Source organism: Pelobates fuscus, chromosome 1 (assembly GCF_036172605.1).
Source record: "Pelobates fuscus isolate aPelFus1 chromosome 1, aPelFus1.pri, whole genome shotgun sequence".
Taxonomy (NCBI): domain Eukaryota; kingdom Metazoa; phylum Chordata; class Amphibia; order Anura; family Pelobatidae; genus Pelobates; species Pelobates fuscus.
In genome coordinates this window covers 239,135,376-239,154,128 of record NC_086317.1, presented here as the reverse complement: position 1 = coordinate 239,154,128, position 18,753 = coordinate 239,135,376, and the positions used below count along the sequence as shown (strand labels likewise).

Sequence of the window (18,753 nt, the reverse complement as noted above, 5' to 3'; positions counted from 1 at the left end):
AGTCTCTTGCTGTATGAAATGTTGTACACATTGTGTTAGGTTACACCCCTTTAAAGAGTGCTAAGGTGCACTTGACTGCAACAGCCAATGAGCAGTGGGCTTGTCTTACAGATTAGTTGGTTACCCCTGTTTCAAAAAATTATGAATAATGCCTGTATTATTACAAATACAATAGTGTATTAAATGTTAACGTTGATACCATGTCACCATTAATACATCACTGTCATTGTTAATTCCGGTACACTTACAGTGACACAGGGGAGGAAGATGAAGATCTCTATGATTGTGTTGATATGGACGAAGAAGAAGGAAATGAGATTTATGAGGATCTCATGAAGACAGAGCTTCCACCTGTACAGCCAAGAGATGGGGTAACTATAGAGAGACATGAAGTAACTACAGAGGGAATGGGCTGAGAGAAATACCATTAATTAATATATACACTGAACACAATTATAAATGCAACACTTTTGTTTTTGCCCTCATTTTTCATGAGCTTAACTCAAAGATCTAAGCCTTTTTCTTTGTACACAAAATACCTATTTCTCTCAAATATTGTTCACAAATCTGTCTAAATCAGGTGTGGCATATCAAGATGCTGATTAGACAGCATGATTGTTCGCAGAGGTGTGCCTTAGGCTGGCCACAATAAAAGTCCCTCTAAAATGTGCAGTTTTATCACACAGCACAATGCCACAGATGTCGCATGTTTTGAGGGAGCGTGCAATTGGCATGCTGACTGCAGGAATGTCCACCAGAGCTGTTGCCCTTGAAGTGAATGTTCATTTCTCTTCCATAAGCTGCCTCCAAAGGCATTTCAGAGAATTTGGCAGTACATCCAACCAGCCTCAAAACCACATACCACGTGTAACCACACCAGCCCAGGACTTCCACATTCAGCATCTTCATCTCCAAGATCGTCTGAGACCAGCCACCCGGACAGCTAGTGCAACAATCAGTTTGCATAACCAAAGAACATGTCACCCATTGAACATGTTTGGGATGCTCTGGATCGGTGTATACGACAGCATGTTCCAGGTCCTGCCAATATCCAGCAACTTCGCACAGCCATTGAAGAGGAGTGGACCAACATTCCACAGGCCAAAATCAACAACCTGATCAACTCTATGTGAAGGAGATGTGTTGCACTGCGTGAGGCAAATGGTGGTCACACAAAATACTGACTGGTTTTAGCACCCTCCCAGGACCTCCCCAATACAGTAAAACTGCACATTTAGAGTGGCCTTTTTTGTGGCCAGCCTAAGGCACACCTGTGCAATAGTCGTGCTGTCTAATCAGCATCTTTATATGCCACACCTGTGAGATGGATGGATTATCTCGGCAAAGGAGAAGTGCTCACTAACACAGATTTAGACAGATTTGTGAACAATATTTGAGAGAAATGGGCCTTTTGGGTACTTTGAAAAAGTCTTAGATCTTTGAGTTCAGCTCATGAAAAATGGGGACAAAAACAAAAGTGTTGCATTTATAATTTTGTTCAGTGTAGCTAGTAGTAAAGAGTTCATATATATATATATTTGGATTTAACTAACACTAATAGAATAGCTTTTCTAGAAGGTGCGGAGATACAGAGGCCCCACCAAATAAGAGAATTGTAATCTTAATAATACCAAATAACTACTATCTTACTATTATTCTATCTGACAGAAAATGACTACTGATGATATGAGGAGATGCTGCCTTCAAGAACTCCACCAAACAGAAGAAAAGTATACAGACACTTTGGGATCTATATGCCAGGTATACACAGTTGTGAGGAGATGTGAATAGAGGTCAGGAGAAGGATAGTTTCTGAGTTGATGTCAGATAGCTAAAGAAACACTCCCCTTTTTTTGTAAATAGTCAAATAGATTTAGAATGATTTGACTTCTTACCGTTGGGTGCCGATCCCCTCCTCCATTAAAGCCTTCAGGGGTAGGATGCAAAGCTTGGAGGTGCAAGGCTTAGCACATTCCCTGGGAGTGATCAGATTACATTCTCAGCCAATAAGCTAGCCCTACACTGCAAGGCTGAGCTCAGAATAGCTAATGGACGCTACTTACTGGACCTTTTGTCTCTCACTTTAACCTGCAGGGAGGCAGGGAGCGACACCTGGCAGTCCAAAGGGATAAAGCCAAACTGTTCTTAAACTGACTGCTTAAAATGGAGGGCATCCAAAAATATTTGTGGCATAAACTGGTTCTCCTCAGGGCCGGCGCTACCGTAAGGCGGCCCAGGCGGCCGCCTTAGGGCGCACCGGCCCTGGGGGCGCAAAATCAGGCTGACCGGAAGGAGGGAAGCGCACTGCGCTCCCCTCCAACCGACGACCTATTGTAGCGTGGCCGAGCGCCCGATTCTGCGGGCGCGCGAGGGAGCACTCTCCCATGTGTGCTTCCTCTTCAGCTCCCTCGCGCACCGCATAGGGATGCCGGCGCCGGAAGATGACGTCATCTTCCGGCTCCGGTATCAGTATGCGGCGCGCGAGGGAGCTGAAGAGGAAGCACACATGGGAGAGTGCTCCCTCGCGCGTGTGCCCGCCTGCCAGCCTGCCTACCCGCCCGCCCAGGAGCCCAGCAGCACCACTGGACCCCAGGGAATCCCTTCAGCACTCCAACAAGGTAAGGAGGCTGGGGGATTAAATTAAAAAAACAAACGTGTTAGTGTGAGTGTTTTTTTTTCTAATGTATATAAAATGTAATTTATTTAGGTACTGTGAGTTGGATTTATGTATATACTGAACATGGATTTATTTTGCATTAAATAGCAAAGAAACAACATGACAGAAAAGAAAAGTGTTAGTGTGAGTGTTAGTGTCTGCTAGTGAGTGTCAGTGAGTGTGTCTACTAGTGAGTGTGTCTGCTAGTGAGTGTCAGTGAGTGTGTCTACTAGTGAGTGTCAGTGAGTGTGTCTGCTAGTGAATGCTAGTGAGTGTCAGTGAGTGTGTCTGCTAGTGAGTGTCAGTGAGTGTGTCTGCTAGTGAGTGTCAGTGTGTGTGTCTGCTAGTGTCAGTGAGTATGTCTGCTAGTGAGTGCTAGTGAGTGTCTGCTAGTGAGTGTCTGCTAGTGAGTGCTAGTGAGTGTCTGCTAGTGAGTGCTAGTGAGTGTCAGTGAGTGTGTCTGCTAGTGTCGGTGAGTGTGTCTGCTAGTGTCGGTGAGTGTGTCTGCTAGTGTCGGTGAGTGTGTCTGTGAGTGTGTCTGCTAGTGAGTGTCAGTGAGTGTGTTACTGTGTGTCTCTTACTGAGTGTGTTTGTGTGTGTATTAGTGAGTCTGTTTGATGTCTGTTAGTGAGTGTGTGTTTGTCAGTGAGAGTGTATGTTTTGTAAGTGAGTGTGTATGTATGTCTGTCGCTGAGTGTGTCTGTCAGTAAATGTGTGTCTGTTAGCTGGTGTGTATGCATCTGTTCGTGAGAGTGTGTGTGTGTCTTCAGCACTTACCTTTCTCTAGCGCCGGACTCCCTTGGCGCTGGGGATCCCTCCGCCTCTCAGCTCCGAATGCTCTTGCCGCGCACGCATTGTCAGTGAGACATCCACTAGAGGCTGGATTAACCCTCGGTGAAACATAGCAGTTTCTCTGAAACTGCTATGTTTTCAGCTGCAGGGTTAAAACTAGAGGGACCTGACACCCAGACCACTTCATTGAGCTGATGTGATCTGGGTGTCTGTAGTGGTCCTTTAAGTGTGTGTGCATCTGCATGCACTGGCGTACATACCGCGGTCGCAGGGGTCACAGCCCTGCAACCCCTGCGACCAGGTGACCGCCGCCATGTGTTGCGGCCTCGGCCCGCGCAGAGTAAGCGTGGGGGGGGGGGGCACGGATCAATTTGCGCACTGGGGCCCCATGGGTCATGTGTACGCCACTACACCTACCCTGGTGTCTGCCGCAGGCTGTGTGGAGGGGGCGAGGATATGAATGACATCATATCCCTGCTCCCTGTGTACCACACAGCGCGGCTGGCGCCCAGTGATGGGGCTGGGCTGCAGGACAGGACTCCAAGGAGCCAGACAGCATGCATCCAGGGGACAAGATTGAACTGATGTAAGTATGTAATTGTGTATGTCTCTGTATGTATGTATGTATGTATGTATGTATGTATGTATGTATGTATGTATGTCTCTGTATGTATGTATGTAGGTCTCTGTATGCCTGTATGTCTTTGTCTGTATGTGTCCGTATGCCTGTATGTCTCTGTATGTACAAATGTATGTGTCTGTATGCCTGTATGTCTTTGTACGTATGTGTCTGTATGCCTGTATGTCTCTGTATACCTGTATATATGTATGTGTCTGTATGACGGTATGTCTCTGTATGCGTGTATGTGTCTGTATGCCTGGATGTCTCTGTATGTATGTCTATGTATGTATGTATGTGTCTGTATGATGTTATGCCTCTGTATGTATGTCTTTATATGCCTGCATGTCTCTGTATGCATGTATGTCTCTGTCTGTGTCTGTATGTCTCTGTATAATTATTTCTGTGTTTGTATGAACCTTATTTTAAACGAGGGTGGGGGGGCACCAAAAGGCATCTTCGCCTGTGTAACTAAAAATCCTAGCACCGGTCCTGGTTCTCCTGACTTTCTATGTTGATTGCTTCATTGTTAATATTGTCATATAGTGTGCACTTTTTGTTAGTAAAATCACATGAATATCATCTTTTGCTGCAGTATTTTATGAAGCCTCTTCAGATGTTTGTACGCAGGAAAGATATGAGTGATATCTTCATCAACATTGAGGTAATTAGAGTACATTTTATTTATTTATTTTCATTGACACCCTGTCTCTACTCCCCGTCTCTACTATTAGTGTGGCAAATATGTTCAACACACACATTTATTCTTTTGGAGGGAATATTACCTTTGATTTGCTTGTTTACGATAATTTCACAGCATGTTACTATAGTAGCATTTGTTGGGCATACCTTTTTGAATGTCAGCCTTCTTATAGATGTGTTGAGAGTGGAACATCGTGTCTTTTTTTGTTGTTGTGTAAAGCAAATATTTGTTTGTTGTTTAGTATATTAGTCTCCTGTCTTAAATCCTTGTCTCATTCTTAATATTGTAAGGCCGGTATCAAATAATTTCATGTTGCCCTTGTAGTCCTCCTTTATTAATAAACTGCGCCAAACAAATATTGCAAACACTCTGCAACATTTTGATTAAAATCTCCTTTTGTCTCTGTTTCAGTGTAGAAAGGGACACATCAGGGCACAAATAGGGTTATTCACTAAAGTGAGAATTGACAAGAATTCAAAGTGAATTTTTTTAATTTAAGATCAAAGTAGCTGAACTGGAACTATAGTTGAATTCAAGAATCTTTCCAGTTTAGCTATATTGGACTTAAAGGGACACTATAGTAACCAGGACAACTATATATTATTGGTGTTGTTCTGGTCTCTATAGTGAGTTCCTGCAGACTTTTTTTTCAGTAAACACTGTACTTTCAGACAAAGGGCAGTGTGTATTTAACAGCCTAGAGAAACCTCCAGTGGCCATTCCTCAGACAGCTACTAGAGGTTCTTCCTGGGACAGTGCTGCACAGTGTGCATGGAGACACTGAACTTTACACATAAAGATGCATTAATTTAATGCATCTGGCCCGCCTCCTTGGCTGATATCATCAGAATTGACCATCTCAGCCAATCCAATGCTTTCCTATGTGGGGAACGCATTGTGATTGGCTGATAGTATCACTTCTAGTGATGCCAGCTAAGGAAGCAGATCTGGGGCAGAGTGGGATAAAGGTAAGATTTTACTATATTTAGGGAGGAGGGGGGGCAGGGTGTTTAGATAGTGTTTTTAACACTATAGTGTCAGAAACACATGTTTGTGTTCCTGATTCTATAGTGTTCCTTTAATTTTTTTTTATTCATTTTCAATTTACTTAAAATTCCCAACAATTCTCACTGAACAACCCTAAAGGTCAGCTGATGAAGTTTAACCCCTTAAGGCCAGAGGGCGTTCTGGAGCTACAGCTCCATTAGCCTCGTTGTGAATTCAGCCCTGTGTTACTGAATTAATGTGCAGAAAGTGTAAGTTAAACAGTGGTTCCACACCTGTCTTCAACACATACCAACAGTCTAGGTCAGGGGTAGGCAACCTTCGGCTCTACAGATGTTTTGGACTACATCTCCCATAATGCTTTTACAGCCATATTGCTGGCAAAGCATCAAGGGAGATGTAGTCCACAACATCTGTAGAGCCGAAGGTTGCCTACCCCTAGACTCTAGGTTATGTTACGAATATAATCATGAAAAGCCTAATTCTTATCACAAGCACACAAATTCCATAAAACCCCTCAATATTGACCTGTGTGGGTAGTACTTGGAGGATTTGCATTTCAGTATAATTTATCCAACTTTATTTTTTCTCCATATGTCAGGATCTACGCACTCTACACCAAAACTTTCTGGGAGAACTGAAGAACTGTGTTGTACCCAAGAGTCAACATAACTTATTTCAAGTATTCCTGCGATACAAGGAAAAGTAAGAAATATAGAAATCTGTATACAGTACTTTAAAAAAAAACACATAAATGTGTATCCACAGCAGTTAGATTCGCTTAGATTCTTAATACATTCTTACATCCACCAGGTTTCTTATCTATGGCACATACTGTAGTCAAGTAGAGTCTGCCTCCAAATGTCTAGAGCAAATCTCTCAGAACCATGAAGGTGTCAAGATGAAACTGGAGGTGAGTAATGGTAATAACAGAGGAGCAATATGATTTAATTCCTTCTGAACTAGCAGAACCTTAAGTGTTAAGTAGAGGTACCGATTCTAGTTCTTTCCTAGCAGTGAGATAATAACATACCATTATCAGGTTAATTCACTAAAACATAAATTGTCAGGAATTGTGAATTTTAAATATTGGTCAAAAATATCTCAAATAAAACATGGCTGCTTTGGAGAATTTTGATTTACTTAAAAGTCCCAAAAATCTGATTCTAATGAATAATTGTGTATCATGTTTTAGCTACAGTAATCTCAGTACTTGCATTATTTTTGTACATACATTTTGACCGACACTGCATTCCAAGATCATCCAAGATCATCCTGTAAGTCCTTAATAGCAGGAGAACTTTATGTCTTGAACACATTTAGCCAAGAAATAGCTGTGTGATGTTTGCTGTTTAAGCATGTAGGCTACGGAGCAGCATTAAGACATCATGTTTTCCAGGAATGTTCCCAGAGAGCAAATAATGGACGCTTTTCCCTGCGGGATCTCCTTATGGTGCCAATGCAGCGGGTTCTCAAATATCATCTCTTGCTTCAGGTAAGGAGTCAAGAGTCAAAGTAAGCAAATTGTTTCTGACTTTATTTTTCTTAAAAATTATCTGTGCTGCCCCATATGTAAAATGTTCCTAATCATCTTCTAGCTATATTCTAATTGCTTTACTCATTGATATACAGTGGGACCTAGGTTTACAAACGCCTCAGTTAACATAACTTTCGGTTTACAAATGAAAATCCATTGAAAATAATGCCTCGGTTTACAAAAATGTTTCGCAATACAAAGCAAGTTTCCCCAGGATGCATTGCACCTGGGAGGTTTATAGCACCGCCCCCTGCATGCTGGAGCCTGTGAGTAGCACATGGCGTTGAGTGTGGAAGTGTTGGAGCGGCTTTTACATTGAGTTTTGGAGCCATTCTGGAAATTGTTTGCAGTTGTTTTGGGACTTTTTGGTGCATTTCTCAAGCTGTGGAAAGGTAGGGAGCTGAGCTTCGCAGTTTGCATGCCCTTTATTGTGTGTTCTGCATTGTGGGTTGGTTTCCAAGCCAGCTCATTTTGACTTTTTTATGACCTCCAGAACGGATTAATTGGTTTTCAATGCATTCCTAGAGGAAACCGCGTTTCGGTTTACAAATTTTTCGCGAAAAGAAACATCCCGGAGAACGCATTAAATTCGTAAACCGAGGTCCCACTGTATATAGGTAATGTGACAAGTCAATGCTTGATATCAGTCTTCTGTCATTTCTTTAGGAGCTGGTAAAACACACACTGGATCCAACAGATAAAGAGAATTTGAAGCTGGCTCTAGATGCAATGAGGGTGAGAAATTGTTAGTATTAATTTTTGATACATGTTAATTTGGCTAACTCAAGTGCCATCAGAGGTTTAGGAGAAGTACATAAAGATCTCACAAATAACAGCTTTACTGAATGAAAAATCATATAAGGGCTCACTCTAAAACCCCTGCACTCGTCCCCTGTGGGAGAGACACAATACAATGAGCTGCTATTAACATATGGTTCCTTCCACCATGTCAAAAAGGTGCCCTACCTCATCACCCCAAAAATAGAATTCTCTGTTGCTTTCTCTATGATTTGGAGGGTGCACAGTGAAATCACCCGTACTCTTCAAACTGGTATGCCTCTCTCCCACCATAACAGCTTCATTTGCTAGAAGTGTGTCTAGCACAGTACATTGATGACATTTTATTCTCTGGAAAATGATACAATGTAATTTCAGTATGGCAGGTTAGGTATGCAGTTAGATTCCATATACACCCAGTGTTTTCTAGGAAACTTCACTTTTTTTTTTTTTAATTCTTTATTTTATTCGTGCATAGTGTGAACAACCATGTTTGCACTGCCACAATAACTGGTGCAAGTCAACATGTAGACATACAATATCGTTAGTATGGCATTGAAAAACATTGCACATTTTTTTTTACAATCAGAACAGGTAACATCATGTTAAGAGTTAAACAAGCTTATGCGATTCGCCAGGAAACTTCACTTTTATCACACAATTTTAGGGGCAACATTTGGAAAGTGCTTCCCTGTAGTGTGTAGAAACCATATCTTGAGGTGATAACTGCTGATAAATTCTACATACTGCAGGGCAGTAGTGTATTAAGTAAATCTAGACACACATCCTAACCTGGGAATAAAATATAGAAATAGCATAAAAACGTCATCGCGTTCCTAATGATGCACCAGAAGGGGGAGGTTGAACAAATATGTCAAACAAAATCCATCCTAGGCTTTGTAGCTTTTGTACATATAGTGAGACTGCAAGGTATGTTCTTTTTATGCTGAAAATCATTTATTCTTGTTTTCCCAGCAAATGGTTTTATTGCAATGTGTATTACCACTTAGAACGTTAAATGCTGTTTATGTGTACAGCTGTCATTTTCCTGACAGATTGCATTGTGTATCTTCCCACAGGACTTGGCTCAGTGTGTTAATGAAGTGAAGAGAGATAACGAGACTCTGAGGCAGATTACTAATATACAGCTTTCCGTGGAGAATCTGGTACATCTGGGAGGAAGGGGTGTAAATGAATATGGTTAAAATGGGAGATGCTATCAATCTAAATGAGATGTGAAAACAGCACAGTAACTTCTTTAGAGAGGTAGTAAATGTTACCTAGAAGGAACGCACATTGCAACAGTTATGGTTTTCGTACCATGAATTGCTAAGTGTGTCCTTGAAGCAGTAAATCCCAAACAGATGACTATATATAAAAGTGAACGCAGGTCCAGCTCTAGGAATGTAATAGTTAATTTTGCCAGTCCCACACCACCTGGCACTGTGTGTGATATTCACTGGAAACATAAATAATAGTTAGCACACAGTTTTAGCCTTTCAAGAATTCTTGACAACTGACAATTTAAGCTATCACTCTTTCAACTGCATATTGGAACAAAGACTCGCTATGGATTCAGATTTAGCTGTCAAGGCTCAATTAGTTTCTTTTGAGGTAGAATTAAGGTGACAGACCCATGCTGATAATGCTATAAAAAGCATGGAGTCTAAGTACAATGTTAATGGAACTTTACAGGGCGGCATAGTAACCAGAATTTCCCAATTTCACTTATATTGAGCTGCTTCTATTGTCTACATACACTATGCTTCCGTAACCTTCTCATAGCTCAGAAGACAACATTATTTTTGTGGATTTTGTTCCAACAGAATGAATCCCTTGCTCAATATGGACGACCAAAGACTGATGGAGAGCTTAAATTCACTACAGTGGATCGAAAATCAAAACAGGACAGGTAAAACAATACCTCTCTTATGTGATTTATGTTTATATATTGCTGCTCATTACTATATATACTATATACAATATGCAGTTTATGAGAGCCTACACTCCATCACTTGCTCATAGTTTTGCTCAGCAATGGGTGCTCACCTGATCTTCTTTACCTTTCAGATTTTGGTTTTCATGAATATTTTCGATGTTGCAAAACCCATTTTCTCATTAATGTATCTACACTACTTAATGTAATCTAGCACTGGTAATTTAGCCACGCTCTTTCCTCTTGATGTGCAGATCTGTTACCAGATCATGTTAGCAGCTTCTACCATACATACTGAGACTATACATACTGAGACTATGCTGTTTGTACAGTACCCTGCCAACTACTCTCATTATTACTTGCACCTTTCGTCTATCATCTTATGGAGGTCATGCTCCTCAGTACTTAAAATCCCATCAAACTCTATCACAGAAACAAAGACTTCCCAGACAAAGCTTGAGTGGACACTGTAGGCGCTGCTTCCTCTCATTGACGTGGTTATAGTTTCTGGAGTCTCTGGCACCATCCTTCCACTGAACGTTAAACTGTTTTTCTTCTGTGTTGCTTGGGCTAATGTGGATATATTAGCCTGAGCAGCAATGGGTGTCTATGATTGGATGAGAGTATCAGTTGACTGATTTTAGCCTATAACAGCATTCATTGCTGGTATGAATTGGCATTGCTAGAAATAGGTGTGCAATCTCTGCCTTAGTCATAACTCCTGTCTGTGGATGGCTATGGACCTTTAGTGTTAAACCGCTTGTGGGTCCATGTTGATAGGGTATCGGCTCCATTGCAATTCTGGGTCTGGTATGGTGTTCTTCCTTGGCTCCATCACAGTGCCTCAATAAGCAAACGTTGCAAGATTATGTTACCCCTACCTAGTTTAGAAATCGGTTTATGGTCTCTTCTTGACGACCTGTTGACTTCCTCTTTGGGCCTCATTTTGTTTCTTACCTTTGGTATCATGTCTTTCTATATATGTGCACTGATCTTTGCTATATGACCTTTCAGTGGTTTCAATAGTTTAATCTCTTCTGTGATTGCTCAACATTATCTTACTCTTTAGAAATGTGCAGCTTACGATACGTATGCTATTTTGAAGGTTATATTTTCTTGGTTTTTTTTGCTACATCACTGCATATACTACCCTGATTGTATATTACCCTTACTCTGATTGTTATATTTAGTTTTTATCTATATATGTGTGAATATATGACTGCACAACAAGAATAAAACAAAATGGTTTAAAATAAATGGAGCGAACTCATGCACTATACATAGTGAATAAAATAAATGAAGTAGCGATAGTGCCTACTGTGTCCCTTTTAATAACCACATGTCACATGAGTGCTTCCTGTCACAGATTCATTCAATTCCTTATTTCATGCTCATTAGCCATTCAAATTCTTAGCATGTGACTCTAATAACACGTATTCCTCCCACGGACTCCTGTCTGCAGTGACACAAATAACCCATTGAAACAAGATCCTTCTATGACATCTATTACTCATTCATCCCAATAATTAATTTTTTATATATATATCACAACCAACATGAGTTAGCGTTAGCATCACTGGACACACATTGCACAATACTGGAAGTTGCATTCCTGGGCATCAGCTGCTATTTATGGCTGGTATCTGTAAATATCTACAGTACTTTCTAAGAATTTCGCTCAACAATGCTTTTTACACATTAGCTCTATAAAGTGTGAGATCATTTGGATTGAAGTCAGTAAACCTCTTTCATGTAGATCCTAGCATACTCGAATCTTGGCCTTGCATACAGAAAGCTCTGAAAATTTGTAATTGTGTTTCTTGTTTGACCTACTCAGATATGCTTTCCTCCTGGACCGGGTGCTTCTGATTAGTAAAAAAAAGGGGGACATGTTTGACCTGAAGGAAATGATAAAACTTCAAAATTATCAAATACGTGATGATTCATCTGGGGACCGAGAGAATAAAAAGGTAATATTACTACATCAGTGCATTCCAACCACAAAAGCATGCTACGCATATAGTGTATCTCTATTACCAAATATATGCGCATGGCTTAACATGTCAAGCCCTACTCTCAGTGGTGTATTTAGGATTTGTGCTGCCCTAGGCAGGACGGTGCTCAGGCACCCAGGTAATTAAAATGTTTCCGTCCCCTTCCAGTCAAGGCCGCACTTTGACTGACAGACGCACACACTCACTGATAGATACATACACTCATTGACAGACACACACTCTCATATTCACTGACAAACAATGACAAACACACACACCGATAGACAGACACACACTATTACTCGGACACACACTGACAGACGCATGAACTCACTGACCGACACATACACATTCACTGACCGACACACACACATTCACTGACCGACACACACACACACACATTCACTCACAGACACACACACACATTCACTTAGACACACACACATACATACACACACACATTCACTCACAGACACACACTCACAGATACACACACTCATTTACTCACAGACACACACACAGACATTACCACCAACACTCACATTTTTTTTTTATTATTTTAAATACACCCAGACTCCCTGGGAGAGCTGGAGTGGATTACTTACCTGTCCAGTAGGGCTGCTGGCAGGTAGGGGGCGGACAGCTGAGTAGGTGGCGAGGGAGCTCTAATCTTCCTGCTCAGCTCCCTCGTTCACCGCTTAGTGATGCCGGGAGCCAGTCTGACGTCATATTCCCGCTCCTGGCTTCATTAAGCGGCGCGGAGGGATCTGAGCAGGAAGAGATCAGATGAGTATGCTCCCTCGCTGCCCGCCACCAGCCTCGGGGGGCTCAAAAGTGGCCAGCTCTTGAGCCCCCAGGACACGAGGCAAGCAAGGGATCTGCCTGGGCGTTTAGGGTGGCTTTTTTTGCCGCCCCCTGCAAAGTGCCGCTCAAGGCAGATGCCTTGTTTGCCTCGTGTAAGATACGTCTCTGCCTACACTACTAGCCAGGCCTTAAATATTACACGCCTTTGCAGGACATACTTTTACCAGGGTTGAATGTCTACTTGCCAGGGTGGAATTTACACTTACCAATGGCTAGTGGTGAGTGGAAATTCTGAGATCTGATATATGTACAACTTTGTAACATGAGCAAGTCTGCCTTTGATACTATTTGATTTGTAAAAGAAGAATCAACACATATTTAAGCATCCTTGAGAATAGTTGTATTAGTGAATACTCAAATACATGCTTTTTTTTCACCCCTAAATGGCATCTTCTGTACCTGAAGACAACCACAAATTGCCTATTGATTAAGAAGGCTGGAAAACTGCACACAGACTAGAATTACAATGTAAACTGCAAAACTGAATGTAAAACAGCTGACCTGAAAACATTCTCCAACTCAGCAATAAATACAGCAATTTAAGCCTATATTTTTAATTTACATGTTAACTCTTTACAATTCAGAGTTCAAGGGACAAACCAAACACCATAACCACTACAGTCTGATGTAGGGGGGACAGTGTTTGGAGTGCCCTAGTGCCACAACATGGTCAAACCATTATAGCATGGTTTGCAACTTACCTGGGTTTCGCCAGGCATCTGTTGCCCACATTTCCTGCATTTGGTCCTATTATGAGTGGTTATGGTGCTTGGAATGCTCCTCTAAGACAGTGGTTCCCAATCTTTTTTCACTTGTGTTCCCTTGGCAGCCCATTTCCATACATTGTACCCCTCATATTAGCAAAATGTTTGTAATAATATAGTTGCTATTATTTCAAATCTATACATTGTTCTCTGCCCTAGGCTCCCCTGCATCATCTCCCACTGTGTGTTTCCCTGCTTCCCCTCTGCCCCAGGCTCCCCTGCTCTTCCTCTGCCTCAGATGCACAGACACACACACTGACACACATACTGACACATACGGATGCACAGACACACAGATACAAACACTGACATACATACATACATACACACACACACAAAGACACAGATACAAACACTGACACACATACAGATGTACAGACATACAGATGCACACACTGCCACACATGCAGATACACAGACACGCAAACACTGAAACACATGCAGATACAGACACTGACACACATACATATGTACAGACATACAGATACACACACTGCCACAGATGCAGATACACAGACACAGATACAAACACTGACACACATACATGTACAGACACTGACACACATACAATGACACACATACAGATACACATATGCAGGTGCAAACACTGCATACATACAGACACACACACACACACAGGTCAATATTTTAGCCACCATCCTACTGTGATTTCTGCTGGCTGGTTCTGTTGGGATTTAGGGGCTTGTTCCTCTCCTGGTCTGCCCCCTCCTCTCTTAACATCTCCCAGCACTTCCTGCAGAAAAGAAAGGACCTGGTAATGCTGTTAAAGCGCTGCAGCGCATGACCGGGCCTCTGAAGACACGTGTGAGGGGCCCCTCACCCTGTGATTCCCAACCAGTGTGGTGTGGGTGCACCGGCTGTAGAATCGCCATTACATTTTTATTTATTTATTTTTACCTACCCCTGGGGGAACTGGATTGCACTCCTAGGGGTATGCATACCCCAGATTCGGAACTGCTGCTCTAAGAAAATAACCCCACGTGTAATTGTCATTCTGTTGTATGGTAGAATTGCACCCTCCCAGGCCATGGCTTCCTGGAACAGCTTCTCTTTTTGCAACATTGTTAAATCCATAATTACATCCCTAAGCTCTAACCTTTGTATTATTCACCCAGAACTTTCATGAGAATTATCAGAAATCTAACGTATATTTTAAATTTAAGGCCAAAATAGGCGAATTGGAAAATTTGTTTCCAAGTTAGCTATGCTTCCAGTTCAGCTACTTTGGCTTTCAAATTCGCTTTGAATTCCTGACAATCTTCACTTTACTATGTAACCCTGTAAATGAACACGTAGCAAAGTTTCCAAAGCTGCGAGAGTCATAACTATGTCTTTGTGTTTTAGTGGTCACACATGTTCCTGTTGATTGATACTCGTGGATCTCATGGTTATGAACTGTACTTTAAGACCAGAGACCTGAAGAAGAAATGGATGGAGCAGTTTGAGATGGCACTGTAGGTACACACTAATATAAAGGGGAACAGCTATGTCTGCTGTGAAATTGCCAACTGTATTGTGTATATCTGTTATTGAGGAATCGGATGCTAATTAAAAGAATTAATGGAATACATCTAAACAACTTTAACATAATGAAGCCGTTTGGGTGCATAGATCATGCTCAATTCTCTGCCATTTTGGAATTAAATTAATTTTATTTCTGTCTATGCAGCCCTAGCCACACGTTCCATGGATGTGCCTCACAACGCCTGCATGGAAACAAATGTTTTGGTTTCAATCAGATGTTAACTTGCTTTAGGAGTTTTTTTTTTTTTTTTTTACACTAGAAAGTAAATTTAATCTAAGGCAAAGGAAAGGTTTTTTTGTGGTAAGAACAATAAGGATGGGAAATTCTCTGCCTGAATAGGTGGTTTTTTTTTTTTTTTTAATTCTTTATTTTTGTAGTGCACTTAAATAAGACAGGTAAGCTTGAGGTGCCCCAAAAGCAATCCTCAGGAAATTCCCACGCTTAACATGCGGGGTATACGATTAACTGGCACAATTTTTATATTTTATCAAGCTGAGTTTAACGTTAAAGCATCAGTTGTAATGTGAGTATATCATGCAAACAGGTTTGGTTCATGCGTGGATTAGATTAGAGACAATATAAGTACTACAGGTAATGTAGTTCAGCACTAGTGGCAACATTCAGCTAATACAAGTGTACCTGTGGACGTTAGTACTTGCGCTTTTTTATGTTATAGGTTAATACACACAGATTGATACAGTGGTGAACAAGCTAGGTATATACATCTAACTCTAAATCATTTGTTATGACTAAATGACATTGCTAATTGTTAGATAGATAGAAAACAAGCTTTGGTGTAGCTGAAGCTTTGCACATGTTTAATAAAACATGGAGTCACTGGAGCATGCAACTGGTCTATCTCCGGCTGCTTAATCCTATGCTTGCCGAGTGCTGCTCAAGCAGAGGAGACAATTAGTAAAAAAGCAGAATAAAAGTAATGATACAAAAAAAAATATTGAAAAATGTAGTAGGCATATCAAACTTGCGTCCATCTAGTGTGAGTCACTATAATACAGTAAAGTCTCTCTTTGGTCAGGTTTTTTTCTCTCTTTGTTTGTCTTTTCGGAAGATCAATTCCCCCAGACTTCAGTGATTTCCGTGGGGCCCCATATGACCTCTTTGGTTTCCCGGTCGCGGAACACTGCTAACGGCGCGTTCTTGCTGGCTCGCCCGATGCCTCTTTGGGGCTGTGCTGTTCCCTGCTGCGGGTGTCTGGGTTCCTTGCTCTGCGGTCTGGGTGTGCAGAGGAAAGAAGCGGCCGTGGAGGTTACAGACTCGTCTGGCAAGCCTCCTGGGGTCCTGGCTGTAAGTTGCGCTGAGCGATGCTGTGGCCGTGTTGCGATTTTTGTCAGTGCAGGCTTGACGGTCTGCCATCCCCTTAGTCTGCCTGGGTGGGTTTTGCAACTTTTGGATCTTCGTTGGGTCATCGCTGTGCGGCGAGGCTGGCTGTGGTGTTGTGCAGTGGGGTCCCCTTAGTTTGGCGGGGTTTGAGTTTAGGTGCGGCGTCGCTCCGTTTGGGCAGTGGTGGGCCAGACCCTTTCCCGTGAGTGTCCATTTTAATAGTGGGGTTAGTCCCCTTTGTCGCTGTGCCCATACGCTTCAGTCCCTGCAGCGTCCCGCCAGGTGAGGATTCCGCTTGCTGGGGCCACAGTAGAGCCTGCAGCTTCTCCCAGGTCGCTCTGAATATGTGGTTGTACCGTAGCTCCGTGTCCCTCTCGATCGTGTGCTCGGCAGTGGAGCATGTGCCATCCGCCATTTTGTGGGCTCCGTCTGCGTTCCCCGGACTCCGTAGTCCCGACGCTCGGGCCTCGTGTGGTCGGTTGGGCATGAGGGGTAGGACCGGGATATCCCCCGCCGGTCCAGAGGGGGGGGAACGAGGGCCCTGAGTTGGTCGCCCCTTAGTTTTCGGCTGCAGGAGAGCGGCCGCTTCTCCCGCCAAGCTAGTAGGCCTCACCGGTGTGAGCGGCGTGGGTCGGGTCGATCGTCGCTTGTAATGTATCCTTTTGTTTGTCCCGATTTCCCCCATCGCTTGGTGGTCCCGGCCTGGCTTCTAGGTGCCGTTTTGGAATAGTTATTTCGCTTTTTCAGTGGTTTGATGCAGGAGCTGTTAATGGCTGCTGCTGCTCAGCTCTGCGGTTCGGCCCCGCCCCCCAGGAGTTTTTATCTCCTGCTTTGTAAGTTGAACTTAGACATCTGTTAACAGAGCAGGAGATAAGAAATTCTATATTAAACAGATTGTGCAATAAATTAAGTTTAAGCCTCTCTTTCTGCAGTGTTTAGGAAGGCTATATAAGTCACATGCAGTGAGGTGTGACTAGTGCTGCATAAACAAAGTGATTTACTAAATGGCAGAGAATTGAGCAGTGAGACTGCAAGGGCATAATCTATACACCAAAACTGTTTCATTAAGCTAATGTTGTTTTGGTTCCTATAGTATTTAATAGGAGGGTGACACCATTACAGTCCTGGTGCTGTTCTGCTGGCTTTAGGTGTAGTCTCAGTGTTTCAATTATTTTTGTTGGGTGCTGTGGCTTTTTTGTCAAACTGCTCCAAAAAACATTTAGGGGATGTCTATAGATTTATGGCACCATACCAACTAAGGATATTGAGGTATTCTTATTTTGGTCCTTTGAGTGCTGATTTACGAAATCCTTGCCAAAATAGCTGAGAGGAAAAGTCTTCTATTTTTGTCTATATTTTGAAATTTGATTGATAACTGAACACAGCTCATTTATTCCTGATAGTTTACAGTAGGTGGATGGTTGTTGCTTCCAGTAGATGTATATAAAATACAAAAAGGAACAGAAGAAAATTCAATGGTGGAGTGTCTCTCTGTATAAGGACCCAAAAATATGTGGAGATTGGAGCCACTTACATTCAATAGAGCTTTACACCAGCTCAGAGGTTCTGTGCCTGGGTGGAACAATTCCCGCCTGAGGATATATGGTTTGTCCTCCTCTATGGAATGTAGGGCCATCACCGGACAAGTAATAGAGCCTTGAATAAAGGTACAGATTCCACTTTCATATGTCCCAATCAGGAGTGGTCAGCACTGCAGTAGCGCATATAAATAGAAGTACAAAACATAGTGCTCTCTATGAACGAAACTGTGCAAAGAAAGAAATGGCTATTATTCACTTTTCCCAGAGCAATCTGAGGGTATTGCTCAATCCTTAGCACCTTAGTGAAACAAATCTCCACCTCAGATATTACCAGGAGAGGTGTATCACAGATGAGAAGGTATGCAGGAGCAAAATTAAAAAGGAAATTTATTTTTAACTATCAAAGAATAAAAGATTATAATAAGACCACTAACGTGTTTCACCTTATGTAAATGCTTTCTTAAAGTGTGTCGTAATTTTCTTCTCCTCTTCTCCTTGATACCATCTCATTTGTGATACGTCAGGAGGGTGAGGGAGAGAGATGGGGTGGAAGCCATGTTAGAAGAGATGCCTGTTATAATGTATCAGCAGTGGCTCACCTGCAAACATTTTGTTGTAAAATGTCTGTTTTGTCAGAAATTCTTGTTAATTAGAAGGAAACAATGTTTTAAAAATTAG

The 18,753-nt window shown here is 42.1% G+C and overlaps 1 protein-coding gene across 2 annotated transcripts in view; it reads left to right on the top strand.

Annotated features, from left to right (window-relative positions):
* VAV1 (vav guanine nucleotide exchange factor 1) overlaps nt 1-18,753 on the top strand; it is a 159,935-nt gene that overhangs the window by 93,094 nt on the left and 48,088 nt on the right. For both annotated transcript variants that reach the window (XM_063444527.1, XM_063444528.1), the window contains exons 5-15: nt 251-371; nt 1,669-1,761; nt 4,663-4,731; nt 6,377-6,480; nt 6,589-6,688; nt 7,175-7,270; nt 7,979-8,047; nt 9,169-9,255; nt 9,916-10,001; nt 11,863-11,995; nt 15,013-15,122. In XM_063444527.1, the coding sequence (XP_063300597.1) occupies nt 251-371; nt 1,669-1,761; nt 4,663-4,731; nt 6,377-6,480; nt 6,589-6,688; nt 7,175-7,270; nt 7,979-8,047; nt 9,169-9,255; nt 9,916-10,001; nt 11,863-11,995; nt 15,013-15,122 (1,068 nt within the window). The remainder of the gene's footprint in view (nt 1-250; nt 372-1,668; nt 1,762-4,662; nt 4,732-6,376; nt 6,481-6,588; nt 6,689-7,174; nt 7,271-7,978; nt 8,048-9,168; nt 9,256-9,915; nt 10,002-11,862; nt 11,996-15,012; nt 15,123-18,753) is intronic.